This window comes from Carassius carassius, chromosome 41 (assembly GCF_963082965.1).
Source record: "Carassius carassius chromosome 41, fCarCar2.1, whole genome shotgun sequence".
Taxonomy (NCBI): domain Eukaryota; kingdom Metazoa; phylum Chordata; class Actinopteri; order Cypriniformes; family Cyprinidae; genus Carassius; species Carassius carassius.
This window is the reverse complement of record NC_081795.1, coordinates 15,018,784-15,043,111: the sequence shown is the minus strand read 5'-3', so window position 1 is coordinate 15,043,111 and position 24,328 is coordinate 15,018,784. Positions and strand designations below refer to the sequence as shown.

The 24,328-nt window shown below is 37.4% G+C and overlaps 1 protein-coding gene across 20 annotated transcripts in view; it reads right to left on the bottom strand.

Annotated features, from left to right (window-relative positions):
• LOC132122829 (pleckstrin homology-like domain family B member 1) overlaps nt 1-24,328 on the bottom strand; it is a 68,595-nt gene that overhangs the window by 32,612 nt on the left and 11,655 nt on the right. For 19 of the 20 annotated variants that reach the window (XM_059533277.1, XM_059533280.1, XM_059533279.1 and 16 more), the window contains exons 2-6: nt 23,818-23,916; nt 20,682-20,805; nt 19,199-19,369; nt 12,897-13,022; nt 7,244-8,757 (exon numbers count right to left, since the gene is read on the bottom strand). In XM_059533277.1, the coding sequence (XP_059389260.1) occupies nt 7,244-8,757; nt 12,897-13,022; nt 19,199-19,369; nt 20,682-20,805; nt 23,818-23,916 (2,034 nt within the window). Of the gene's footprint in view, nt 1-7,243; nt 8,758-12,896; nt 13,023-18,239; nt 18,638-19,198; nt 19,370-20,681; nt 20,806-23,817; nt 23,917-24,328 lie in introns of those variants that run through there. The other variant, XM_059533294.1, reaches the window with a different exon arrangement.

Here is a 24,328-nt window from a genome sequence, read left to right as displayed (position 1 = left end):
TGGTTCAGACTGTTCCCATGGCCCTCTCCCATCAAACTACCGAATCACAGACAGAGAGATGATTCTATATCTGATCCGTTGTGACATAGATCACAAAAAATACACAGCTCCTCACACAGGAGAATGTTCAATCACCTATCAGAACCACATCAACATGTCTTCACCTGAAAGGGCTGTCTCATCAAGAAAATTACACGTCTGAATTACGAAAAGCCACCGTGCTTTCATTCCTCAGGCTTCCAGGCTCCGTAACAACCCAAACACCCTTCTAATACTGAAGAGAACGTTTATCGTCAACTTCAATTTGCACCAATAATTGCTGTATACTGTAATAGCTTAATTATCTCTGCTTTAAAACCAAGAGCAGCATCTCCCATTTTAGAGATTTTTCAGTCAAAAACTGTTGAAACGGTTCTCAGTTCTAAAAGAGATGTTTAGACCCGTTTTAGACCAGGACAACAGACCCCAATGTGCACAACACTCATTTACGAGTTTAAAGGGCCCTCTGTAGTTGTCATTACAAGTCCCCCTAGGGGAAGGAAATTGTTTAAGATCATGGCACACCCTGAGTATTAAAAGTGCTGTGAAAAACACAGAAGCTGAGGGAACCGTAGGAGGGAGTCTAATCATTTGATCTGCTTCCATCCAGGGCCTGTTGAGCATCTGATCCTGGAGTTTACAGCAATGCTTGATGAATGTTTTCAATCAAAGCCAGCACTACCTGAACACTTCTAAAGCAATACGTGGTTTAATTGTGCTGTAAAGTAGTGCTAATAGAACACATGAGGGAATACGTTCACGCTCAAGTCATGTAACAACACATTTGACTAAATAATTGCAGACTAAATTCCTATATGTAAATACCAATATATGACAGCACACTGTAAGTCAGACTAATATGTGTAAAAGTACAATATTAGTAATAAAACACTAGTTTATGGTACATTTGGATTAAATAGACTTAATATGCAAAATAAAACTAACTCTGATAAAAGAATGCAATGAAAACCACTCACTCACCCTCATGGTGACGTGTTAAAAGTAGCACACTAGTTAGAGTCCTATGGTTCTCTCAGATGTTTTCTCACTGAGTAGCTCTCCAGAACTCACACACGCTGAGGCAGATGAACAATTAAAGCCCCTAGTCCCTCCGCCTCAAACACACACACACACACACATACACTTTCTGGTCTGTTTTCTCACAGCTTGTCCCGGTAGCTATGATCGCACTACATCTGGCTCATCAGGCTCAGTTCTCTGCTGGTGGCTGCTAATGATAAAATGATTCAGTGTTCACAGAGACTTATTGAAATGGATGTCTTGTTTCATCAGGGTTTTGAAACACATGGGAGGGAAGGCCCAGATGTAAGTTTAACCACCATTCATTGTAACCCACTCAGGGTAAACAACAACGCTGTTTGTGTGGGTCCTGGTCAAATGTTCTCTTTGAGACTGGTTAATGTGAAAATTAAAATTCAGTCAAATGCTACATGCTGAATGCCAGATGGAAAAATAAAGATGGTTTCCACTGAACGGGTATGTAGGATAACCGTTAAGTGCTTCATACTTTCCAGATGACAGCAATGAAAAGACGTACTGTAGCTCTCTGTTTACAAATCTCCCCAACTTTCTGATGATTTTTTGGTGAGCGTGTGTCTTAAAGGTACATTTCTCACTCAGGTGTGTACATTTCAGGAAAATGGCAATGGTTCCATTTACACTGACCTGTAAAGTGGCCAATTCTGAGTTTCTTCTCCAATCTAGTTAAATAAGAAGTTAAAATTATCTTTATTTGGTCATTTATATCATAACTGTTATAATATAAAACTTATATCAAATTATAAAAACTTTGAAGTTTCATTCTTAAATCTCTGAATTATCATTAGCATTGCTTTTTATTGTCTAATTACTTTTAGTTTTATTTTCTGTTGTTTGTTGCTCAAAGCCATTAATCAATATTGTACGTCCAATAATAATAACAACTTATTAATATGATAAATATAAATTATTGAATAATACTAATATATTTTATATATGCACGCACACGCACACGCACACATACATATATATATATATATATATATATATATATATAATATTAACCTTTTTTGTGCAATATTTAATATAGTGTAATTCATGAGTTATTTTAAAAGTAAATCAACCGCAATATTATTAATTCCAAAACTGATGACTGAAAGACAGACATTCAGTGTTTAAGAACAAAAATATGAATTAAATTAGGAAAAGAAACTCAGTTTGGTTTCCCTGACTAAAAATAATTTGTAGAAGTAGTAGTAGTAGTAGAAGAAAACAGAAAATCACTGCTGTTTATGTGTCCTGTGAATTTAAAAAGGTCAGATTCATACTTTCATATATATATATATATATATATATATAAATAAATATATATATATATATATATTTTATTTCTGCTCACTCATTTTTATGCATTCCAACCACACATGGACCAATCAGAGCTCAGGAGATGTGGGCTTTGCCTTCTGATCCCAGCTCTTACATTCCACTGTATTCCCTCTGTCTGGAATGACACACACACACAAACCTACAGCTCCTCAAATCCTTTTTCAGAGCCTCTCAAACCCCCAGCCATGTCACAGGCTCTCTCCTGCTTTTCCCGTCCTTTTTCTCTCTCTTAATGTGTGACGGCTTGACGGTGCGACTCTTACTGCTGTGATGTGCCCAGACTGCTTGAATACCTTTAACCAGACAGACTTCAGATGCTTCCGTTCTGGCTAACCAAAACAAACATCCAACAGATTTTTAAAGTGTGATATTGTGAGCTCTCAGCACACATATATTTTTCTATATATTTTCCATTAAATAAAAATAATATTAAAATTTTTAAAGTTTTTAAACATCAAATATTTATATTAAATATTGTTTTTTCACACGCTGATACGTTGATTTTGAACTGAAGAGTGTAATTTCTGTGCCTAAACTGAACTGCAAAAATAATCATTCTCAAACTGATTTCCTGAATATTCACCCCATCTGCCTTTGGTTGATTAAAGGGATAGTCCCGCCCCAAACTCATGCCACTGGTTGAGTCAATGTCACTCCCACTATCACTTTTGGAAAAATAAACCTACGTATAAAAATTGTTTCCTTATAGATACAGATAGAATGAATGAATGAATGAATTAATTAATTAATGAATGTTCATGGAGGAATAAAGAAGTCTTTCTCTTTCCTCTTTTCAAAGCTTGCCTACAGAAAACCCATAGTGTGAAAAACGTCCTAATATTTTCAAACACAGACTACAGACTAAATCAAGAACAGTCCTCCAGTAAACATCCTGGGACAACACTTCTGTTGCTGAAATATGTGATATTTTCAACAACATACAGTAGACAACTGCTTTCTTTCTGAATGTCTTTGAAAAACAGGACATTACCACAAGCCAAGTCAACAGGACCAGATGCAAAATAATGGGAACCTCTAATTTCACACAGAGTTTGAGGGAAAACAGCCTACATTTTTGGAATAGATAAAAACGTCTAGACATGCACAGTTGTGAAACATGGGAAACTTGCTTCACCCTCAAAATGAGGAATCCAAAAAAAATGCCATGGAGAAATACACATATTAGTCCTTGATTCATCAATAACTACATACATAAACACACAGTATTCGAGAACCTAAATAAGGTTGTTTTTTAAATTTTAAATTGTAGTCTTCAAGGACTACTTGCCTTTGTGTTTTTGAATGTACACATGAAGGTATATTTGTGGTCTAATAAACAAAAAACTTTTACTAGAGTATTGTGCAGAATTGTGGCATATAATTCACATAATGGATGCATTATCCTCTGCGACCAAAGATAGAAAACAGGGCCCTCTCTTAAAGCCTTCAGATATCTGCCAAAAGAACAAGACATAAATAGTGGTTAATATTAGACCTTGCCTGTTATCTGTACAATGCATTAAGGATATAGAGTGGTCTGTGGCCTCCTCAGGTTAATCAGTTTGGCTCATTGTGTCATTTCGTGGCCAAGATTAGAACATCGAGATGCAATGGAGGACAGAACTAACTGCCGCTCGTGTGAATCCCTTGGCACACTTTTGAACAGTAAGGTTGTCACTGCCAGCTCTTCACAAAAACACCAGTGTGGAGGGAGAGAAGGGTCCCTGCTCACATTTTATCTCACACATTTATATTTTCCTGCTACTCCCTTGTCAAAAATGGATAATTATCAAATACAAACGGTGCACAGGGTCATACACACAAAGACACAATACCATCAGGGAAAATGAAAAGAAACAAAATCCTCTCCTCTCCTCAATAAATTGTATTAATTTGTGGTTTCATTTGTGTTAGTTGCAAACTTGTTGGACGATCAATGTAATTTAGTTTGCTACTTTAGGGTTTGTTCAAATCTCTAACATTAAGTATGAGCAATGGCTACTAATAATAAAATCACAAGACTTTATTAATCTGGACAATGGACATTAAGCACCTTTTATGTACTGTAAGTATCAAACTCTAGTATCAAAGTCTGTATCTTTCAGGAATACAAAGGCACCTGTGCAAATGTCAAACAGATCTTTTTGAGAATCCTTGAATATTGCTTTATATAATTCGATGTGTTGTGGCTAAGAGCACTCAGTGTTTTTCTTCACTGTCTTGATTACAAGAGCCGGGTAAGAATGAGTAAAGTCTGCACTGACCCAGATAATCAGTGCCACAGAAAGTCAGTTAACTGTCTCTTTTTACCAAATACTCTCTCCTCTTGTTGTGAGGAGAATCAGCATTAATCTGTCCCAGAGCAGATAACTCACTTTACAATGAACTAACTCACTGAACTGCATGAACCCAGGAAGCAAACACGTTACCATCAACAAAATGGTCCAGAGGGAGCTCATCCGAGTCTTGTGTGTCAGAGGATACTGCTTTTATCTTCATCGAAAAGATTCTAATTGCACTTTACTGAGTCAAAACGCAGTTGAATGCCCGGTTAATGATTTACAATAGCTCTTGTCTCTTCCTCCCTCATATCTTTTACAAACATGCATAGTTATGAATCGGCATAATGTGGCCAGTGAAAGTAGATATATTTAGTGTGCTAATGCACAAGAACAGTGGGCCAGATGCTTGTCATACAGACTTCTTGTGTCCACTGTGCAGATGACCCATGACTGCTCTCCCAACAACGTGGAAGTGGTTACGTTTTCATAGTTTCATAGTTTTTCATCAACCTGCCTGCCTCTCTGCAGCCTATAACCATTCCAGTTCATTTAACAGTTTTTATATATATATATATATATATATATATATATATATATATATATATATATATATATATTATTATTATTTTTATAATGATAAATGATGTCAGCTAGGTTTAATGCACCAAGAGGACTCATTATAATTTCTCTTTATAATATAACATATTATAAATATAATATAATATAATTATACAGCGTACTTCCCACCGATCAATAAAATCTTATATAGATCAGTGGTACTTCCTCACTGCCACGTCTGCTTTTCCCGTGCAGCAAATGTCAGTTTTATGGAGTAATGGAAATGCAATGTCATCATGGGAGCGCTCAGTAAAAAAAACGAGGTCATCTTTAGCAGAGCTGGCTTCAGTATGGCACTCGAGCTGACTGACAGAACGGTTTTCTAGTGACTGATGCCATATGCCAAGTGTGTGTGTGCCAAAGCTGTATCTAAGGTAACCATGTGTGCCTCTGGAGCCTAGTAGCAGTTTAGGGATGATAAATTATGCACCGCAGACTGGACTTGCTCACACTTAGTCAGCTGTACATGCACAAAATTAAGAAAAATATATATACTTTCTTGAAAAAAAAAAATTTCATGGTCAAGAAAGCCCTTTTTGTTTATTCGCATCTGACTACATGTGAACTAGTAAATTAATAACAAAGCAGAATATGCCAATATGCGTTTATATGCGGTCCATGCGTTCTGTGCCGTACCATGTTACGTGATGTTTTGCCTGACCTCTCCTCAGTTGCCAGAAAAATCTAAACCTGCTGCAACACTCCCTTTAGCACATTTCTGCCAGTCATGCTAGGCAGACTCCTGCTCCTTCCCAGCAGGAGCCAAGGGGCAGTCAATCAGCTGAACGTCGCCGATCCAGCCATCAGACCATGTCAAAATACCTATGTTAAAAGTCAGTTCACAAGACAGAGGGTTTTGATAATGAGTGATATAATGTCTGACAGTCACATTTACTAAAGAACATCTGATCTTTCTTCACCGAGAAAACATTCTTTGCTATTTACACTTGACATTTTGCAAATATTTCTGAGGTTTGAATCAAAGGTAATTTCTTGTTTGTCTAATTTTGTACTGAACCTTTTTGAAAACCAAGCACATTTGCGAGGATGAGGTCATTGGCATGTTAAGCTCATTTATTGTAGCTCATTCTTTTGCCATTTATCCAGCACATTTTATCAGCAAAAAGCCAAATAAAGCATAATAGGAGCATACTAGAACTGCATATGCTTAGCGAAAAACATTACAGATTGTCTCTTTTGGGAGTATTTAGTATTAACTTTGTATGCTCAGTTAGATCCCCTTCTTTTTTGAGAGCAATAAACAACCACAATGGGTAATTACAAGAGAAGCAGACAAGAGCTTTTTCAGACACAAACACATATAAAACTTCACAGGGGCTTTTGCCTCAGCGGCTTCATTCTGGGCTGCAAACTGGACCAAGATGTCGACAGTTCCCTCCCACCTCTCAATAAAAGAGACAACAAACAATGGGGTTGCCATGGTATAATCAGAGCCCTCTGCCTCAGCATGACAGCAGATTAGTCAGTGTGTCAGTTTTGCCTGAAATGTGTAGTAGCATTTCCTCCAAATGTCCTGAATTCTCACCAAAAGCACAACTGTTAATACTTGCTAGGTGTTATGATTAGATACAGCCATTGGTGTCCACTTTCTGGGAAATATTAACGGTAGAAACTTGCAATTTACATATCACTGAAAGACATGCAGAGGCAGCACTCTACTTGACATGTACAAACAGAGACAAAGTATTTCTTAGAAGAATTCTTTATAGTATGATGTGGCTTTCAAGTAAGTATCTTCAAAATAATGATGTTAGATCCTTTCCTCAAAGCTAACTGCAATTTACTTTGGTCTCAAGGTAATTTTAGTGGATTTACTGTATGAAGACAGTTTTCTCATAAATCCTACTTTGGTTTCATATTGTGTTATGCATGTAAACGTACTACTGCATCTCACTCACCAGCCTCTCCATTTCTTGCTCTCTGAGTCGTTCTTCTCTTTGGCGCCTGTGGTACTCCAGAAGGTCATCCTCGTTGTCGCTGATCTCTGAGATGCTATTTTTGCGCTCCCTCATACCAGGGTGAGGCATCCGGAGGTCCCTGTGGCCTGCTGACATCTTTCTGTGGCTCCTGGGACTGGATCGGGGCGATGACCCAGGCAGAGAACCCAGGCTAAAGGCAGAAGAGAGCGAGTTCCCAAAACTACCCTTCCATCCACTGCCTTCCCCCATCAGTCCAGAAGTAGGTGAAGGACTACGAGCACGCATCCCACGAGGGCTGAATGGTTCTTCTGTAGGAGACCCTGCTTTCCGTCTGAGTCTGGGACTTTCTGGCACCATTCTTGGGGATGGACTCTCTGGAGTCCGAAGGGTTCCTGGTAGAGCTCCAGGGAGCACAGGAACCCCCCTGCGAGCTATGGAAGGGCTAAGAGGGGGAAGCTCCCTCATGCTACTCCCTTCAAGGTTCCTGCGGGCCAGCCGCGGACTTTCTGGAGGCTGCAATGTGCGAGGATGTGGCTGTGGAGGTCCACCCTGAATGATGTGGACAATGGGGTCCAAAGGGGGCCGGAAAGATTGTGAGGGTGGGGAGAGTTGGTTAGAAGGGCTAGAGGTCAAGGAGCGATCTGGCTGAGGCTGTTCCCGCAAAGGACTTGAGGGCCGATCCTGCAGAACAATGGCAGTTTTGGTTCTAGGGCTAGAAGGTGAGGAGAATGGGGATGCAGTGAAGAATTTGGGGGTCAGTCTGGGACTGCCTGGAAGTGGAACCCGACTGACAGATGGGTAATCAGTTGGAGCAGTAGAGATTGAGACTGAAGGCAGACTGTGAGTCTGTATGGGGCTGTCTGGGGTTTTAGCCACCGAGCTGTCTTGGTTCAACCCCCTACGACTTGGCTTTGGGCTTGGCGGTGCTTCTAATAGAGCCTTTCGCTGGAGTCTGGGACTCTCAGGTACCTTTGACTCACTGTTACCACCAGAATAGCTTGGCAGTATGGTCCGTGGCTGAGGTATGAGTGGCTGGCTGGTGAAATTGTAACTAGAAGACCTCACTGGTACAGGAGGAAGTGTGTGAAGCTGGTCCTGACAACCACTCGGAGAAGGACTGTTGTAGCTGCCACTGCTGGCAGCTGATGGGGATGAGAGAGGAGAGAGAGGAGAGAAAGGAGAGAAAGGAGGGGAGGTATTCTCATAACTGGAGCCCACAGACATAGCACCAGGGCTCGTTGGGGGTGAGAGAAGGAAGCGCCCCCCTCCATTTAACATGGGGGACAAGGCAGACTGGGACATGGGCTGACCAGAGGGCTTCTTTGAGGAAGAGGGCTGAGGGTCATCCATGACTAATGAGTCCATAATGTCCTGAAGGTCCTTCTCAATGGAGCTGACGATGGCACTGTGCTCAGGGCGCACTCTCTCGTTGGAGACCAAGTGAGATTTCGGCACACTTGACGAGTGGTTCCCATTGACCAGTTTCCCAGAATCTGAAGGAAAAGATAACAATCATAAGCCTTTGCCATAAACAAAAATCTATATCCATATCTTTTAGAACAGTTAAGGTGTAGCTGTAATTGATTAATAAACAAATATTTCCTCTGAATGAGTGGAAATGGTTCAGATAAACAATCTGAATGATTTGTTTTTACATTAGATTGAAAGGTTTTTGAGTCAACAACGACTGTTTCGAAAAAAAGAAGAACAGTATTTTTTCAAAATAATGGACAATCTGATGGTGAGTAGTTGGACAATATTTAAGGATTTGACTTATTGGGGTAAAAATAAGTTCTTAGTTGAATAGCAGAAATGTTACAAATAAAAAATACTAAAATATGTTAATGACTTTATAAATTTAAGCGAATTTATAATGGTTTCATATAAATGCTAATAATATTTAGGTTTCAAATGACTTAAACTAAATAGAAAACCCATAATAAAACCATCATACATGCTTTTGTATATCTTTACTTGACCATGTCAAGATGTTAGGGACCATTTGATGACAATTACATGATGTAAAAAAAAATATTGACTGATTAACTGAAACAACTTGAAAGAATCGATTCTCAATAATGATTCAGAATTCCCATCACTAGACAGATGAACCCAACAGAGTGCAAACAGGAAAAGCACTTACGAGTAAGTGGATGCATTTGGCTTCTTCACCCCACCTAACCCCAACTATTATCCCCAGTACTACCTTAGCTTTTAATGCAAGTACCTGCAGCTCTTTTGGGACTACAGAGATGTATTTAATCCATTAGCCCCATTCAACAGCCTACAAATTTAACCCTGCTGCCAAACCCACAGAAGATGAATGCTCAAGTAGTAATAGTGGTTACCAAATTGAAATTCAGAGAGAAAGTCTGCCAGGCTCCAGCCTGAGAGGATAAACGTCAAATGAATATGTGCTCACTGCTCATATAGCTAAATCACAGACAGCCCTGCTGGTAATTCAATCTATCTCTCAGGCAACAGACTATCTCCAATGGAAATGGTTCATCTGCTAAGACAGACCTACAAAGCAAACATAGTCATTATCTAAAACAGTGGTTTTCAAACTGGGGTCTGGGAAACCCCACGGGGTCACTGCAAGGTAATATTGTGGTAATATTCTGCTTTGGAACAATTTTTACAGTGAAAAACAATCCAGTTCAAATAAATCTGATTAAATTCATAATACAATTTAAGTGAAAGTGAAGTGACATTCAGCCAAGTATGGTGACCCCATTCTCAGAGTTTGTGCTCTGCATTTAACCCATCCGAAGTGCACACACACAGAGCAGTGAACACACACACACCCGGAGCAGTGGGCAGCCATTTATCCTGCGGCGCCCGGGGAGCAGTTGGGGGTTCAGTGCCTTGCTCAAGGGCACCTAAGTCATGGTATTGAGGGTGGAGAGAGCACTGTACATGCACTCCCCCCACCCACAATTCCTGCCGGCCCAGGACTCGAACTCACAACCTTTCGATTGGGAGTCCGACTCTCTAACCATTAGGCCACGACTTCCCAAGTTAACGACTTCCAATTTAATTGAAAATACTCATCCTCAAGTTTAAACACATAACATTAGGATCCCTCATCATATCTGGAGGTCTTTGGTATCAGAAAAGTTTGAAAACTTCTGGTCTAATCCACTTTATATAAAATGTATGTTTTTTCCATGTCAATTCATCAAAACATTATTATTATTTTCATATAATACTCCAGATGTAAACGATTTAAACCTAAATCTATGTATACATAAGACTGATTCTAAGTCAGTCACATAACTGATTTCACAACATCCAAAACTTGACCAATCTTGCTCTTACCAGCTAGCTCAGTGTTTGCGTTTCACAAATGATGCATAAAAGACGACCACCTTTCCTCATGTTATTTATTATTTTTTTATAGTCATCGTGGTTTAGAAATAATTTAGAGCAGCTGATATTTCCTCTGCCTCAATTTTCCATTTAAATCCCACTCAACAAGAAACGGTTTCAAGAAAGCACAAGCACATAGATACAATAATTATAAAGAATAAATAAAATCTTTCATGTGACTGATACATATAAGCTTGACAAGTCGCGACTATAAAATGATACATATGCTAATTACAGTACGTCTGTATACGATCTGAAACACGTACAGCTTCTATAACGATCAGTACTTACAGATGAGAACACGCCTATGGAAACGCTAAGCAGCTGCGCTTAGTTTATAACCCATAACCGAGCTCTGTTTCAAAACACGGTTCCCGCATTCCGGTTCGAGATCTAGGCCAGCTGTACCGGCCACAGGGTACCCAGGCAGGAGTATAAAACGCCGCAGATGAGATTTTCCAACCGGGCTTGGTGAGCCTGGCGCCGCTACACCATCGTTGAGTCCCCCTCCCTCCCCTGTCCACGGTGCTGATGTGACTGACTGCTGGCTGCACGGGGCGGGCCTATATACTTAAAGGGACAGTGCACATTTCCAAGGTAAATTCACATGGACACTGATGTGAATGTGCGTTTAAATAAAAATTTTCATTTTTTTTTTCTCAAAATATTTTATATGAGAATTTCTAAACTGGCAGCTGATATGCTGTACATTCTAGCTTAATAAAATACAATATAATATTTATTTTAGATGCCAAGTAATAAGTGGTATAATATAGACAGACAGCAATAAAAGCATATCTGTTACTATATCGCACTCTTCTCTGAGTAATACTGAAATATCATCAAGAACATCAAGCAGACCTGCTGTGTGGGAACGAGGCAGCCGGATATTGGATGAATATGAGGGGAACAGTGGAGGGGATTGGAGAACAGGGTGGGTGATTTAATAAATATAGATATTGAAAAAGATACCCCTCGACTTTAAATAAGCTGTGCATGGCCAACAAAGCTGTCTGGGCTGGAAGAGAGATGGATGAGGAAATAGCTCTGGCACAGAGAACGTGTGAAGGGGGTTCGTTTCCTTTATAAATGAGTCTATTAACAAATATCAGTTTGCTAAAAGCACAGGGACAGCTTTATATACATTATATACATGCTTTATGCACAAAAGATGCATGCATCTTAAAAGGGTGGTCCACCCAAAAATGTTCTTCTGAAGATATTTTGAAGAATGTTGATAACCATAATATTATGGAAGTCATTGGCTACCAGCAACTGTTTGGAACAAGTTGAGAGTGAAATGATGACAGAATGTTCATTTTTGGGTAAACTATTCCTGCATGTATCGAAGTTACTGTACAAAAGGCATGTACATAAAGCTGTTCATATGCTTTTGGCATCTGGAATTTGTTTAAAGACTGATTTATAGAGTCTGAAAAATTTAAGTTCTTTTAGCTGCATAGTTTTAGATCATTAAGGCACTTGAAAAATAAGAAAAATAAATATTGAACAGGAATGCAGCGGCTATGTTTTTTGCAAAAATACTGTTTCATGGTGGAGATAATTTATTCCCAGCTCAGGAAATATACTAGACCAGCTTTGTTTATATCCTATACTTGTCCTTTTCTGCAACACAACAGGAAAATTCAGGGTAACAACTCAATGCATATTCGAAATGCTCTGTTTAAACATTGGCTGCTGTGTAGCACTGTGAGTGGGAGTGAAAGATGTAGAGCGCTCTGTCAGGAGACCCACAGGAATGAGCTCTTCATAAAAGTTGCATGGATGCAACTCAGGATCCAGGCAGACTTGCGTTACTAACAGTTAGAAACGGAAATGCAGTAAGGGTCGGCTGAAAGCCACTACCTGTGCTATCGAAAACAAAACCTTGCCATTCAGCCATGTGGCAACACCCTTTAAGACCAAGTCTGTATAAATAGCCCATTTGTAAGTCTGTATCTGTTTCTTATAGTGCTTGCACAGGAAATACAACTTATTTCTTTGGGGGGGGTTTTTTCAACATGTTAACATGCCTAAAAATTTTCTGTATGTAACAGAGTGAGTATATGTCAGGAATGTAACATATTATTCTGTATTGTGATTTCAGACAGTACACAAATAAGGTTTTGAGGTCGTACACAGGAATGTATTTTCCACACAAATGACGTCCTGCACAGCAAAGCCTTTGAGTGTTTTGTGGTAAGCGTTAGATAATTTATGCTACAGTCAAGGTGTGTTCTCCTGCAGGATATTGCATTACCTGTGTGGGCCCAGTTTTTCACACTAGCTGTCTGTCCTCCCTCAGGCATCATGCTTTTCATTCGGAAAGCCTCCTCGGGGTGGTTGAAACGGAAGAAGGTGGATTGGCCGAAACACAGCATACAGCCTGCACACAAACCAAAACCACTTTTAATGAAGCTGAGAATGAAAATGCATAACACTTTGCATCAAACACATGTCTGAAGAAGGCATTTTAAATGATCTTGACTAGGATCCTGGCTGTTTTAGACCAGTTTTGTACTGCTGTGTGAGAGGTACAAAAAGGGGAAAGGAATGTTTGCCCCTATTTTACATGAACAAGCAAGAAGATACCATGCTGTGGTGTCGGATCAGACCCCTGGCTTGCTGAGTGAGGGGAAAATAGCTGGTAATGTAGCTAGTTAAAGTCAACATGATATCTAAATTAACCCTATTTGCTTTGCTAATACATTCCTGGTCATATAGTAAATGATAGATTTATTATCATGCAACTATCTATCATATAAAGATAATTTTAAACAAATAAATACATTTTCAATAGATCAAATCAAGCTGTGCCCTATTAAATAGGCTTTTTTTATATATTGGTACCATATTTGCCAATATCAAAGTCAGTATTGAATATTTATTGATATTGTATATTTATTTGTGCTCTAATTTATTTTCTACGTCACTACCATATCGGCCAATATTAGTGATTTAAACACACACATACAAAGCACTTTTGCTATATTAAACTGCCAGAGCTAGTCTGGCCAATCACAGGATTTATTCAAGGTAGGTAAAGGTCTAATGGAAACCTTTCCAGCTGGAGCAGATGTGTGATGAATGCGGAGTGCCAGATGCCCTTTTGTTCCAGGCAGAACATTTGATTACCTCTCAGGTTCTGACAGGACAAGGTATGATTACGATTTGTGTGCTTAAGAGGTATTCTCACATAGATGTTTCATGTTTTTTTCTGTACAGGAGAATGAGGATGTCTTGACATGCTCTGCTTACACATTCAAAGACAAGTAGTTGTTACAAAACAAAAAACTCAAAAGCACACAAAGCACACGTCGAACAGAAAGATATAGCAATGTTTTAATTAATGGGCTTGTTTACACGCTTGCTCATCAAATGTTCTATTTAAAATAACAGCCAAATAGCAAACCCACATGCAACAGCAGCTTCACTGCCTTCCTATTTTGATCTACAAGCATTGTGCTCAAATTTGTCTTTGTACAGATGTGCCATTAAAAATGATGCACAGCAGCTAATTCAGGGATGTGATAGCAAGCAAGCTTGTGCAATTCATCTGCATAACTGTAAGAGAAGAGTTACATAGCTGACTGTATGTAAATATAACTTGTCTTTTATCATTATGAAGAGCAAGGTTCAAACCTGAAGTAGTTGAGCACTATTGTAAGCTGTCTTTCATTGCATCATTTCACAGAAACACATAGTTCTTATTATACAGAGAACAGTGGGGTATCAAATGTAATGTCTTTGTTTGTGTGTGGCAGAGAGTGAAAAGGTCTGTGTTGGCATGAAGGAAATGATTGATAGATTAATATCAACAGTGAGACAAGAGGTAAAAACTTCCCATTGTGTCAAACCGAGATCAGTACTGAGTACAGTAATATTACGGAAGTTAATATGATACATATTTTACTTGAAAGAAGTGTTCATTGACATCAATCCCACAAACCACCCACAGTCACAGATGATTCTGTCCTGAGGGGGGCAATGAGTTTCAAAATGCAATCTAAAATCCAAAGATAAAAATGGACGGTGCTTCCCTGTCTATATCTGGCCTCTCTCTCTCTGCCATTCATTATGGATACTTTTAACACAGATATTTTTGGTGAAAGTCAAGAAGAGGATATATGATTTCAACCCCCACAGATGAGCGATCATGGTGCTTTCAGTGCAGCCCTTTTACCCCATTTATAAACAGAGGTGTATAAACTAACTTAGTATAAACACTTTTATACTTTATATTTAAGACTAAATATTTTGTTGACTTCTACGTTAATATATTTTAAAAAGAAAATGGAAACTTTTAGTCCAATACTTTTCTCCAAAATGGGAAAAATGTACTGACAAAACTTACTTAACTTTAATTTATTATAGTAAATAAATTATAGTATCCCTATTTCAACACCACTGCTGTGCATCTGTAGCCACTTTGCATTACCACAAAAGTATTGTTAAAAAAAATTATAAAGCATTCTGATGACAAACTGTTGCATTTCTGTTGAAAAAGACACATTTTTTAGAACAGTGTGGCCTGTTCTGAAGAGCAGAAGCACTAAATAACCTCTCCTTGTCAAAGATGTCATCCTCAGCAAAGCATGACTAAGAGCTATTTTGTAATCAAATTCATGAGGCCTTTTGCAAGAAGACAGACCTCACTACTGAATGACAAAGAGTGGGGAGAGGCGTGTGAATCTGAAAAGCACAGCAGGAGACTGGCTGTTCCCCATGCACAGCCCGTCTCCCCAACATTAATCAGAGAGATTGATTCCCCACTGCTCTCAGATGAACCGTTCCTCTACAACAGCCATAACGGCACTCTCAGAAGCCAAACTCATTAAAGAAAGTGCAGGTGTATCCATGCCAGAACCACCTGAGAAGTTATAAATGACATTGCAGTGAAGATTTTTTTCTTTCTTTTTTTCTTTGCACTTTCTTTTAGAACACTTATTAATCCATCTAATTATTCTTATCTATATACATTTTTTACTTTATTTATATTTATTTAATTTATTTTTATTATATATGATGCATCTAAATACGTTAAAATCTCTCTCTCTCTCTCTCTCTCTCTCTCTCTCTCTATATATATATATCAAATTAATGGGCGGTACATAAAATATTATATACAGTGTATTTAAATAATTTGTTTAAATATTATATATGTATTTAAATACATATACATGATTTATATATTATGTACAATTTATTAAGTATATATAACATTATCATAATTATTTATACCTATATATAATATAATGCAATCAATATTATTAATACATAATTCATTATGAATAAAAAGTATAATATTACACTTAATTGTACTTTTCTTTTTTCAGTATTGCATTTATTAAATATGATATATCTAAATGCATTATTTAAGCTAAACAGGTGGGGTATATACAATTACATAAAATGTATTTAAATAATGTATTTAAATATTATAAATGTATACTACTTAATTATAAATAATTATAAAATTATAAATAATTTACAATATGTTATTTATGTATGACATGATGTTATATATAATTCATGATTTATTATTACATATAATTGTACATAGATAAATGACATATAATGTTTAATTGTATTTTTTCATGTTTGTTACTGTGGTGTCTGAGACACCAAATATAAATAATATTCTGTACTAAATTTCATTTAAAATCAGTTCGCATCAGTTTTGGGATATTTGATAAAACATCAATCTTTACCCTTCAATGTTAAGTGTCCCTCAGGGTCTTTCACACCCCTTAAAGAACATGAGGCTTAACAAAAAGTACAACTTTCTAAAATGTTTTCTGTTCTCTTCATTTTCTAACACTTGGAATCAGTACAGAAACAGACGACCTTTCTGCAGCACAAACCCAGTGGTGCATCACAGATATAGTGGGAAGAGTTAAAATTTCAGGTTAAAGAAACACTAATGACTCAGAGATACAGCAAAATATCTGCATGCACTCAGTCCTTTATCCTGACTTGTTATATCACAGGGATGAAAAGGGTTGCATATAAAGTTTGGTCATTTTTGAGGGAACTATTTACTCTCCAAACCACAGATGACAGAGAAGTACAGATCTGCCTCATGCACTTTCAGTAAAACAAGAGTGCTGGATCTGTGTCAAACCAAACGCATTATATTGCATTATAGTTTATCTCAATAAAGCTGGCAGGATGTAGAGTATGATGAGTCATGGGTCCCAAACTGTTCCTACTGAAAACACAGCAATGTGAACAGAAGATGCCAAAAAAAAAAAAAAAACGCACAACGGTTGCCACAGTATTTAGATTTACTGCATCTGGAAAGGTCAAAAACCTAAGTAAACCAGTATTTCATTCTAACCTTTACACAATTCCACACATTCCAGAAAGAATGTAGCATGCAGGTCATGAGTGATGAAGCTTAAAAGTAAAAATATTAATGATTTATATCATGTGCAAGCTGTGAAAACTCTTTGTAATGGGTCATTCTGCATGCAAAGTGAGCATGACACAAACACACCCACAAATAAAATAAAAAAATCTAACTCTCAATGCATGGACCAACCTCTTAGACAGTGGCTATCTCTTCAGCAGATGGTTTTACATTTAGTTCAAATGTGACCCAACACAAACTGTGGAGGTTAAGTATGAACATACTGGGTGACGACAGGGAACTTAAAGCAGAATAATAAGATAAAATCCCCTTATCTTTCCATCAGCTATTCCAGCAGGGTTGCCAGTATATGTTCAGGACAAATAAAAGCATGTGTAGATAGTCTGACTGAGCAAACAGTGTGTGAAGAATGAGGAAGGGCTGCAAAGAAACAGGATTAGCAGCACTCTTGGGTCACATTGACCAGGAATAGAAGTGTAATACTATACACACACTCATGCCCCTGCCAACAAGCAAGAGAAAACCTCTCTGCAAGATTTGGACTGGTTTATTGTGGGTTATGCACCCTGTGTATACACATTTTATGATGATATTACATTTATGGCAGTGTTTTTATACTTGTCATATTCCTAGCATTCATGTGTACCACTTTTGTTTTAATAATTTTTTGAGAAGTCTCTTATGCTTATCAAAGCTACATTTGTTTGAATGAAAACAGTTAAATATTATTCAAATCTAAAATAATTATTTTCTATTAGAATATATGTTTTTAAATGTAATTTATTCCTATGATGCAAAGCTGAATTTTCAGCAGCCGCTGCTCCAGGCTTCAGTGTCACATGATCCTTCTAAAATCATTCTAAAATGCGGATTTGCCTCTCAACAAACATTAATGTCGAAAATTGGTGTGCTGCTTGATATTTATGATAAAACCGTGATTTTTTACAGGAATCTTTGATGAATAGGAAGCATATTTTTAAATATAAATCTTTTCTAACATTATAAATGCCTTTACTTCAACTTTTATTCAATTTAATGCGTACTTGCTGAAAATAGGTATACATTTCTTTCAATATATAATATATAAAACTATATATGTTAATACACCAACATTGTAAAGTGAACTTTCATCACAGAGAGCTTGTATCTGAGAAGAATCTATTGCTTATAAATACCTTTTTTGAAAAAAAAAACTACTCAGACAAATTCATTAGGTCCTCATACACTTACTTTTAAATCCAAACGATCAACTTCCCATCCCATCTGTAGGCAACATCCTATCTGTTTCTTTAAAAGGGAGAGCACATGGTTTTATACCAATAGCTTTAGCATGCAGAGACTGACTTGCTTTGTCGTGGTAAATCCTTTGTTCATAGAGGATCCATCAATTATTCCCCATGCCTTAACTGATTTCTTTATCGTTAACCTTGAAATAAGTGTCCACCGTACGCAGTCGAAGTAAGGAGCTAGGCTTCCACTATAAACTGTATAACTCCAGTCACAGAAATATAATCCTGTTCACTGAATGGCAACCCAGAGGTGCCGTATTGTATCCGAGCACTTCTGACGTCACTGAACCCCTGCACACTCTCGTAGTGATGGGTGGAAAACTTGAACAGCTGTCTCCGTCACTGGTGCAACTAATTTCCCTCTCAGATAAGGGATGGGGAAAGGAGGAGGTGTAATTGCTCACCCCCTGAGTCAGAGCCGCAATCTCTGCATGTCAGGGTGGCAACGGGGGTTTCTGCTTCAGTTATTGCATTTGACATTCTTTCCACAGGTTCCTGCTCTTTTATGACTCTACACATACAAGATAATAAAAATCAAGGGTTGCACTAAATGAGGCTCTTATTCTAAACATCAAACTGAATATTTCAGAGCAAACGTATTGCACAATAGTAAAACACTAGAAGCTGGCACAATGAAGATCACCCAAAACACACCCCTCCCCCCAACCTGTTTAGTCAAATTGTTCCCTCAGACAAAAGACACAGAGAAGGGACAGGCTTTCGTTCAGTTTGGGCGCATTGATTCCCTTTCATAAGAGATTTTACACTTCGAAATCATGTTTGAATTTTAGTATGGCTGATGCTGGAGAAAGTAATGGCTCCAATTATTGGTTGCATTTAATTTGAAGACCTGAGGATTGGTTTATTGTAAATTAATAAAATGTATAATGTGTACTGTACCTTGAGACAGGCGCACAGGTTTGGTGACCGGCAGTCCGTCCATGCTACACTGGTTTCCACAAGGGTGCAGCGTGATGAGTCCTGCCTGGTTTTCGATAAAGCAGTGCTGAGCTGCGATCCCTGGGCCCTGGATGTTGATGTCCATGCCTCCATGACCCAGAGTGGTCTTGCCTAAAACAAACAACCCCCACAGGATGTTGATTTTAAAGATTGTTTGCTCTCAGACAACATGTACGAAGTTTCTGGTTGCAAAAGTTCTCAGGTGAAAAGAGAATTCAATAAGAGCCCAGGCACTTAATGTCTTTTTTACATTTAGATAGATTACTGTTCTAAGTTTTGAGGTTGGTAAGTTTTATTTATATAATTTACAATTGAAGTACTTTTAAGTTATTAAGGAGATAAATATCAGTAAAAAGCTTGATATAAATATGAAACACGTGACATCTGATCAAAAGGTAATTCTCATTTGTGAACAGATTATTTTTATTGTGCGCAATTTTTTTGTCAAGTTGTAATTCTTCTGAATTAAAAAACTATGTATATAATTTAATTGTGTGTATTTTGGATATATAAATGCTAGCTATAAAATTAGCCATAGTAAGAAAGTCAGACCTCTTTCCCCTTCAGTAATACAGTATACAATTTAATGATAGACAAAATTACTTTGTTGTTGTTGGATATTATAAACTCAATAAACTAGAAACAATTTTTTAAGAGACAGGGCCAAAAAATGCCAGTAGTTGAAGAAACACCCATCATCAATAGTTATAGATGTAACTTTACATCAGTAGGCATCTTGTTTTTTTTAGCAGAGTGTGATGTCTGTTATGTTAAATTAAACTGAGCTAATTCACTGATGTTGGCCTGCTTTTTGTCAGTGAGATGAACCACATTCCTCACCCTGCTTCCCATCTGCCCCCGTCAACCCTCATCTGTTATTAGGCACGAGATAAAAGCCTGTGACCTGAGAGGAATCACACAAGCTAGTATATCAGTTTATAATACTAATACAGTGCAGTGACTGATATAAATTAAATAAGCATTCAAATCAACTTCTCTCATGCCCTTTTCATAAGGTAATTTCTCAAAGCCTTCGTGGCAATTGCATGTGTCTCTGAGGAATTCAGACAGACGGACACTGGTATGAATGTCTGGTCAGTGTCAGAGAAAGTAAGTAGGTGGTTAATGAAACAAGGGGCTTTTCTAATAAGAGAGGGTGTTTTTAAAGACCCCATGCTGCTTAAGGCTCAGAGTCTGGTTACTGGCTTTTCAATCACAACAGAGAGGTGACGCAGGGGATTTGGCCATCTGTGTATATTGGTTTTATATAAAGGTGAGAGTGTTTCTTCCCATACAATAACATTATTGGTTCATATTTTGAGAATGTTCCACATTTCTCCTCAAAGTTTATAAAAATGTATCTAAGATCACTGCAAACCTTTTGAAAAAGTCCACCAAAGTATAAATATAATAATAATCTTACCTTCAGGCAGGGGTAAGAGGGTGATGGCTGTACTGAGACGGCCACTTCCCAGACTAACTAAATGGGGGCGTTCTGCTTGGACCTTCAGGGCTTTCCCAGTCTCAATCAAATCCAGTGGAGTGCTCTAAAAAAAAAAAAAAAAAAAAAAGCATATATTCGCTCAAACATGAAAAAAAAGTCATCATATTCCCATCCTCACATGTTTTTACAGTGTTTGGTGTCATATGGTGACTTACACTTACACTGTTTTCTTATACCATTTATTCGGATATACTACTCTTTTTGAATATTGTTTTATGCATGTTATATGACGAAATAGGCATTTTTGGACACATCATTTCTTTATTGGACACAAATGGAGTTATTTATAAGAATGGCAATGCTGCTCTTTTCCATTAAATTTCATTGAATATTCATTTTAATTTAAGTGGCACAAGGCTAATATATGGCTTCAGAGGATGTACTTTCAGATCAGCATGAACATTCCTAAAATCATCTGCTTTTATGATATAAAGAAAGAATATAGGTTTCAATATAGGTCATACAGGTTTGGAATGGCATGAGGGTGAGTAAATGATGACAGAATAATTTTTAAGTAACTACCCCTTTATAATTGGTAGGTTTTAACCAGGGGGCCAAGGGGGCCCTAACATGACTTTAAATAAGACAAAACAAGCATTCAAATAATATAAAAAAATAAGAAAAATAATAATAAAAAAACATTAAAAACAATGGTAAAACTTAAGGGGGATTTTTTAATATAAATATACATTTTAATATAGTCTAAACTCTAGAATATTTTATTAGGTTAAAATTATGACAAAAAAGTATATATACAGTAGAGACCAAGAGTTTGGACACACTTTCTCATTCAAAGAGTTTTTTCTTTATTTTCATGACTATGAAAATTGTAGAGTCACACTGAAGGCATCAAGGGCTATTTGACCAAGAAGGAGAGAGATGGGGTGCTGCGCCAGATGACCTGGCCTCCACAGTCACCGGACCTGAACCCAATCGAGAAGCTTTAGGGGTGAGCTGGACCGCAGACTGAAGGCAAAAGGGCCAACAAGTGCTAAGCATCTCTCGGGGAACTCCTTCAAGACTGTTGGAAGACCATTTCAGGTGACTACCTCTTGAAGCTCATCAAGAGAATGCCAAGAGTGTGCAAAGCAGTAATCGAAGCAAAAGGTGGCTACTTTGAAGAACCTACAATATGACATATTTTCAGTTGTTTCACACTTTTTTGTTATGTATATAATTCCTTATATAATTCCACATGTGTTAATTCATAGTTTTGATGCCTTCAGTGTGAATCTACAATTTTCATAGTCATGAAAATAAAGAAAACTCTTTGAATGAGAAGGTGTGTCCAAACTTTTGGTCTGTACTGTATATATAACAAGACCAGAATGGTCATAGAATATTACTAAGCCTTAGAATATTTGTCAACTATGAAGGGCCTTGAAAGTCAAAAAGGTTGAGAACCACTGCTTTAAATGTCTGTGTCTGATCTAAGAAGCAAAAGCCATTGTGCTGCTGCAATACTATATAGTGAATCAACTCATACATGAGCTAAAATTGTCCACAATTATTTAATATTTCATATCAAGAAGTTCCAATGTAGTGATTCAAGCTGAGCTCTCAGCAGGCGGTTTTACTATTCTCTTCAACCCTAGTGAGAGAAGTGCCTTCGGTAACATCTTGAGAGTAGACCTCTGTGGAAACTTAAAGGCTCATGGGGGAGGTTGTCATGGCAACAATGTGAAATGGTGAAGTCTGGGAGGGGAAGATTGTACGATGTAATTCTGCTATCACGCAATGACATAATTTTTCAACTAGGAATTAGCTCAATCCATATTTTGCTAAATGTGTACAGAATTTCATTTTGCTCCGGCTTATTGCAATATAGGAACATTATTTTCAACCGTACAGCTGCCTAATTGCTGTTCACCCACCTTCCCAAACATCTACATATTATCACCCCAGGGCTGCAGTATACGGTTGGGTTTAGGATAAACCCGACTGCTTAAACGAGATTAGCAGAAAGCAATTAGTTTAATCGGTTAAAGCACAGGATGTGAGTGAGAGCAGATCATTGTGTTTTATAAAGAACCATCAACACATTTGCCATAGATTATCTACAACTACATAGATGTGGCAGCCATGTTGAAGCAGAAGGTGATGATGGTAATGATGCCCCCAAGGGTGTGCTTCACACTTGTCTGTCACCTCGTATCACAAACAATCAACCCTGATGGCCAGACAAAAGCTCCCTCCATGAAGCTGTGCTGAACAAAGGTGTTACTATCAGAACTGGATTTACTTTCTGACTTACTGTACATGCAAACTGTAAAAATAATAATAATAATAATTGGGGGGAGGAGAAAATATCTTTCTATGAAAAACTATGAATAGAAAACAAGAAATAATATTATCATGCTATACTGTCATTTAAAGCTTGGGATCAGTAAGAATTTTAAAGTTTAAAAGAAGTATCTCATGCTCATCAAGGCTTAATTTATTTGATCCGAAAATTCATAAAAACAGTAATATATAAAATATTATTGCAATTAAAAATAATGGTTTTCTATTTTAATATGCTTTAAAATACAATTTATTTCTATAATGCAAAGATGACTTAATCAGCTATTACTCTAGTCTTTAGTGTCATATGATCCAACCGAAACCATTTTAATATGTAGATTTATTATCAATGTTGAAAACAGTTGTGCTGCTTAATATATATATATATATATAGAGAGAGAGAGAGAGAGGGGGGGGGGGGGGGTGGGGGCTGTGATACTTTTTTTTAAAAAAAAGTTAAAAAGAACAGCATTGATGTGAAATATAAATATTTTCAAAAAATATGAGTCTTTACAGACTTCGTAAAATACGTACAAATTGGTCATGAGATAGCGTTGGTCTTTACTATCACTTTTTATCTATTTAACACATCCTTGTTGAATAAAAGTATCAATTTCTAACAAAAAAAAAATACGACTGCAAACTGACTGCAAACGTTTGAATGGTAGTGTATATTGTTATAAAATATTCAAAAAATGATATATGTCTTTATTGTCACTTTTGATCAATGTAATGCATCTTTGCTGAATAAATCAATAAATCTTAATCTCACCTGGAGCACTTGATGAGACTGATGTCCAATGGTAAAGTTTTGGTTCAAACTATCCATGACCAGCGTGTTTTCACTTACTCGCTCCGGGACATGAGGATCCTGCCAGAGGCAAAAACAGTGCTGAAACAACCTCACAAATCTTATACAATTAATCACGTTTATAATATCCACCAATATCGTTTTACTCAGTTTTGTTAGTCAATTCTTATAAAAGTGCGAACATTCTGCAATAGAATTTTATTTGTGTTACTTGGCATGATCATACAGGTTAGAACAGATCTGAGGTTAAATGATGACGGTTTTAATTTTGTGTTTTGTGGTAGAACTATCCATTTGTAGGGAAACGGTACAAACTTGCATATGTCTATATATTCTCTCTGACTGGTGTCTTGTCTAGTGTTGACGACTGCTAAGCCAGTCAAGTGTCTACAGAAATGCAGCCTCTCGCATTTCCCGTCTGCAGCCTCAGCTGACTCACTGCCCTGATGAATAGAGCCTGCACTCACACAAA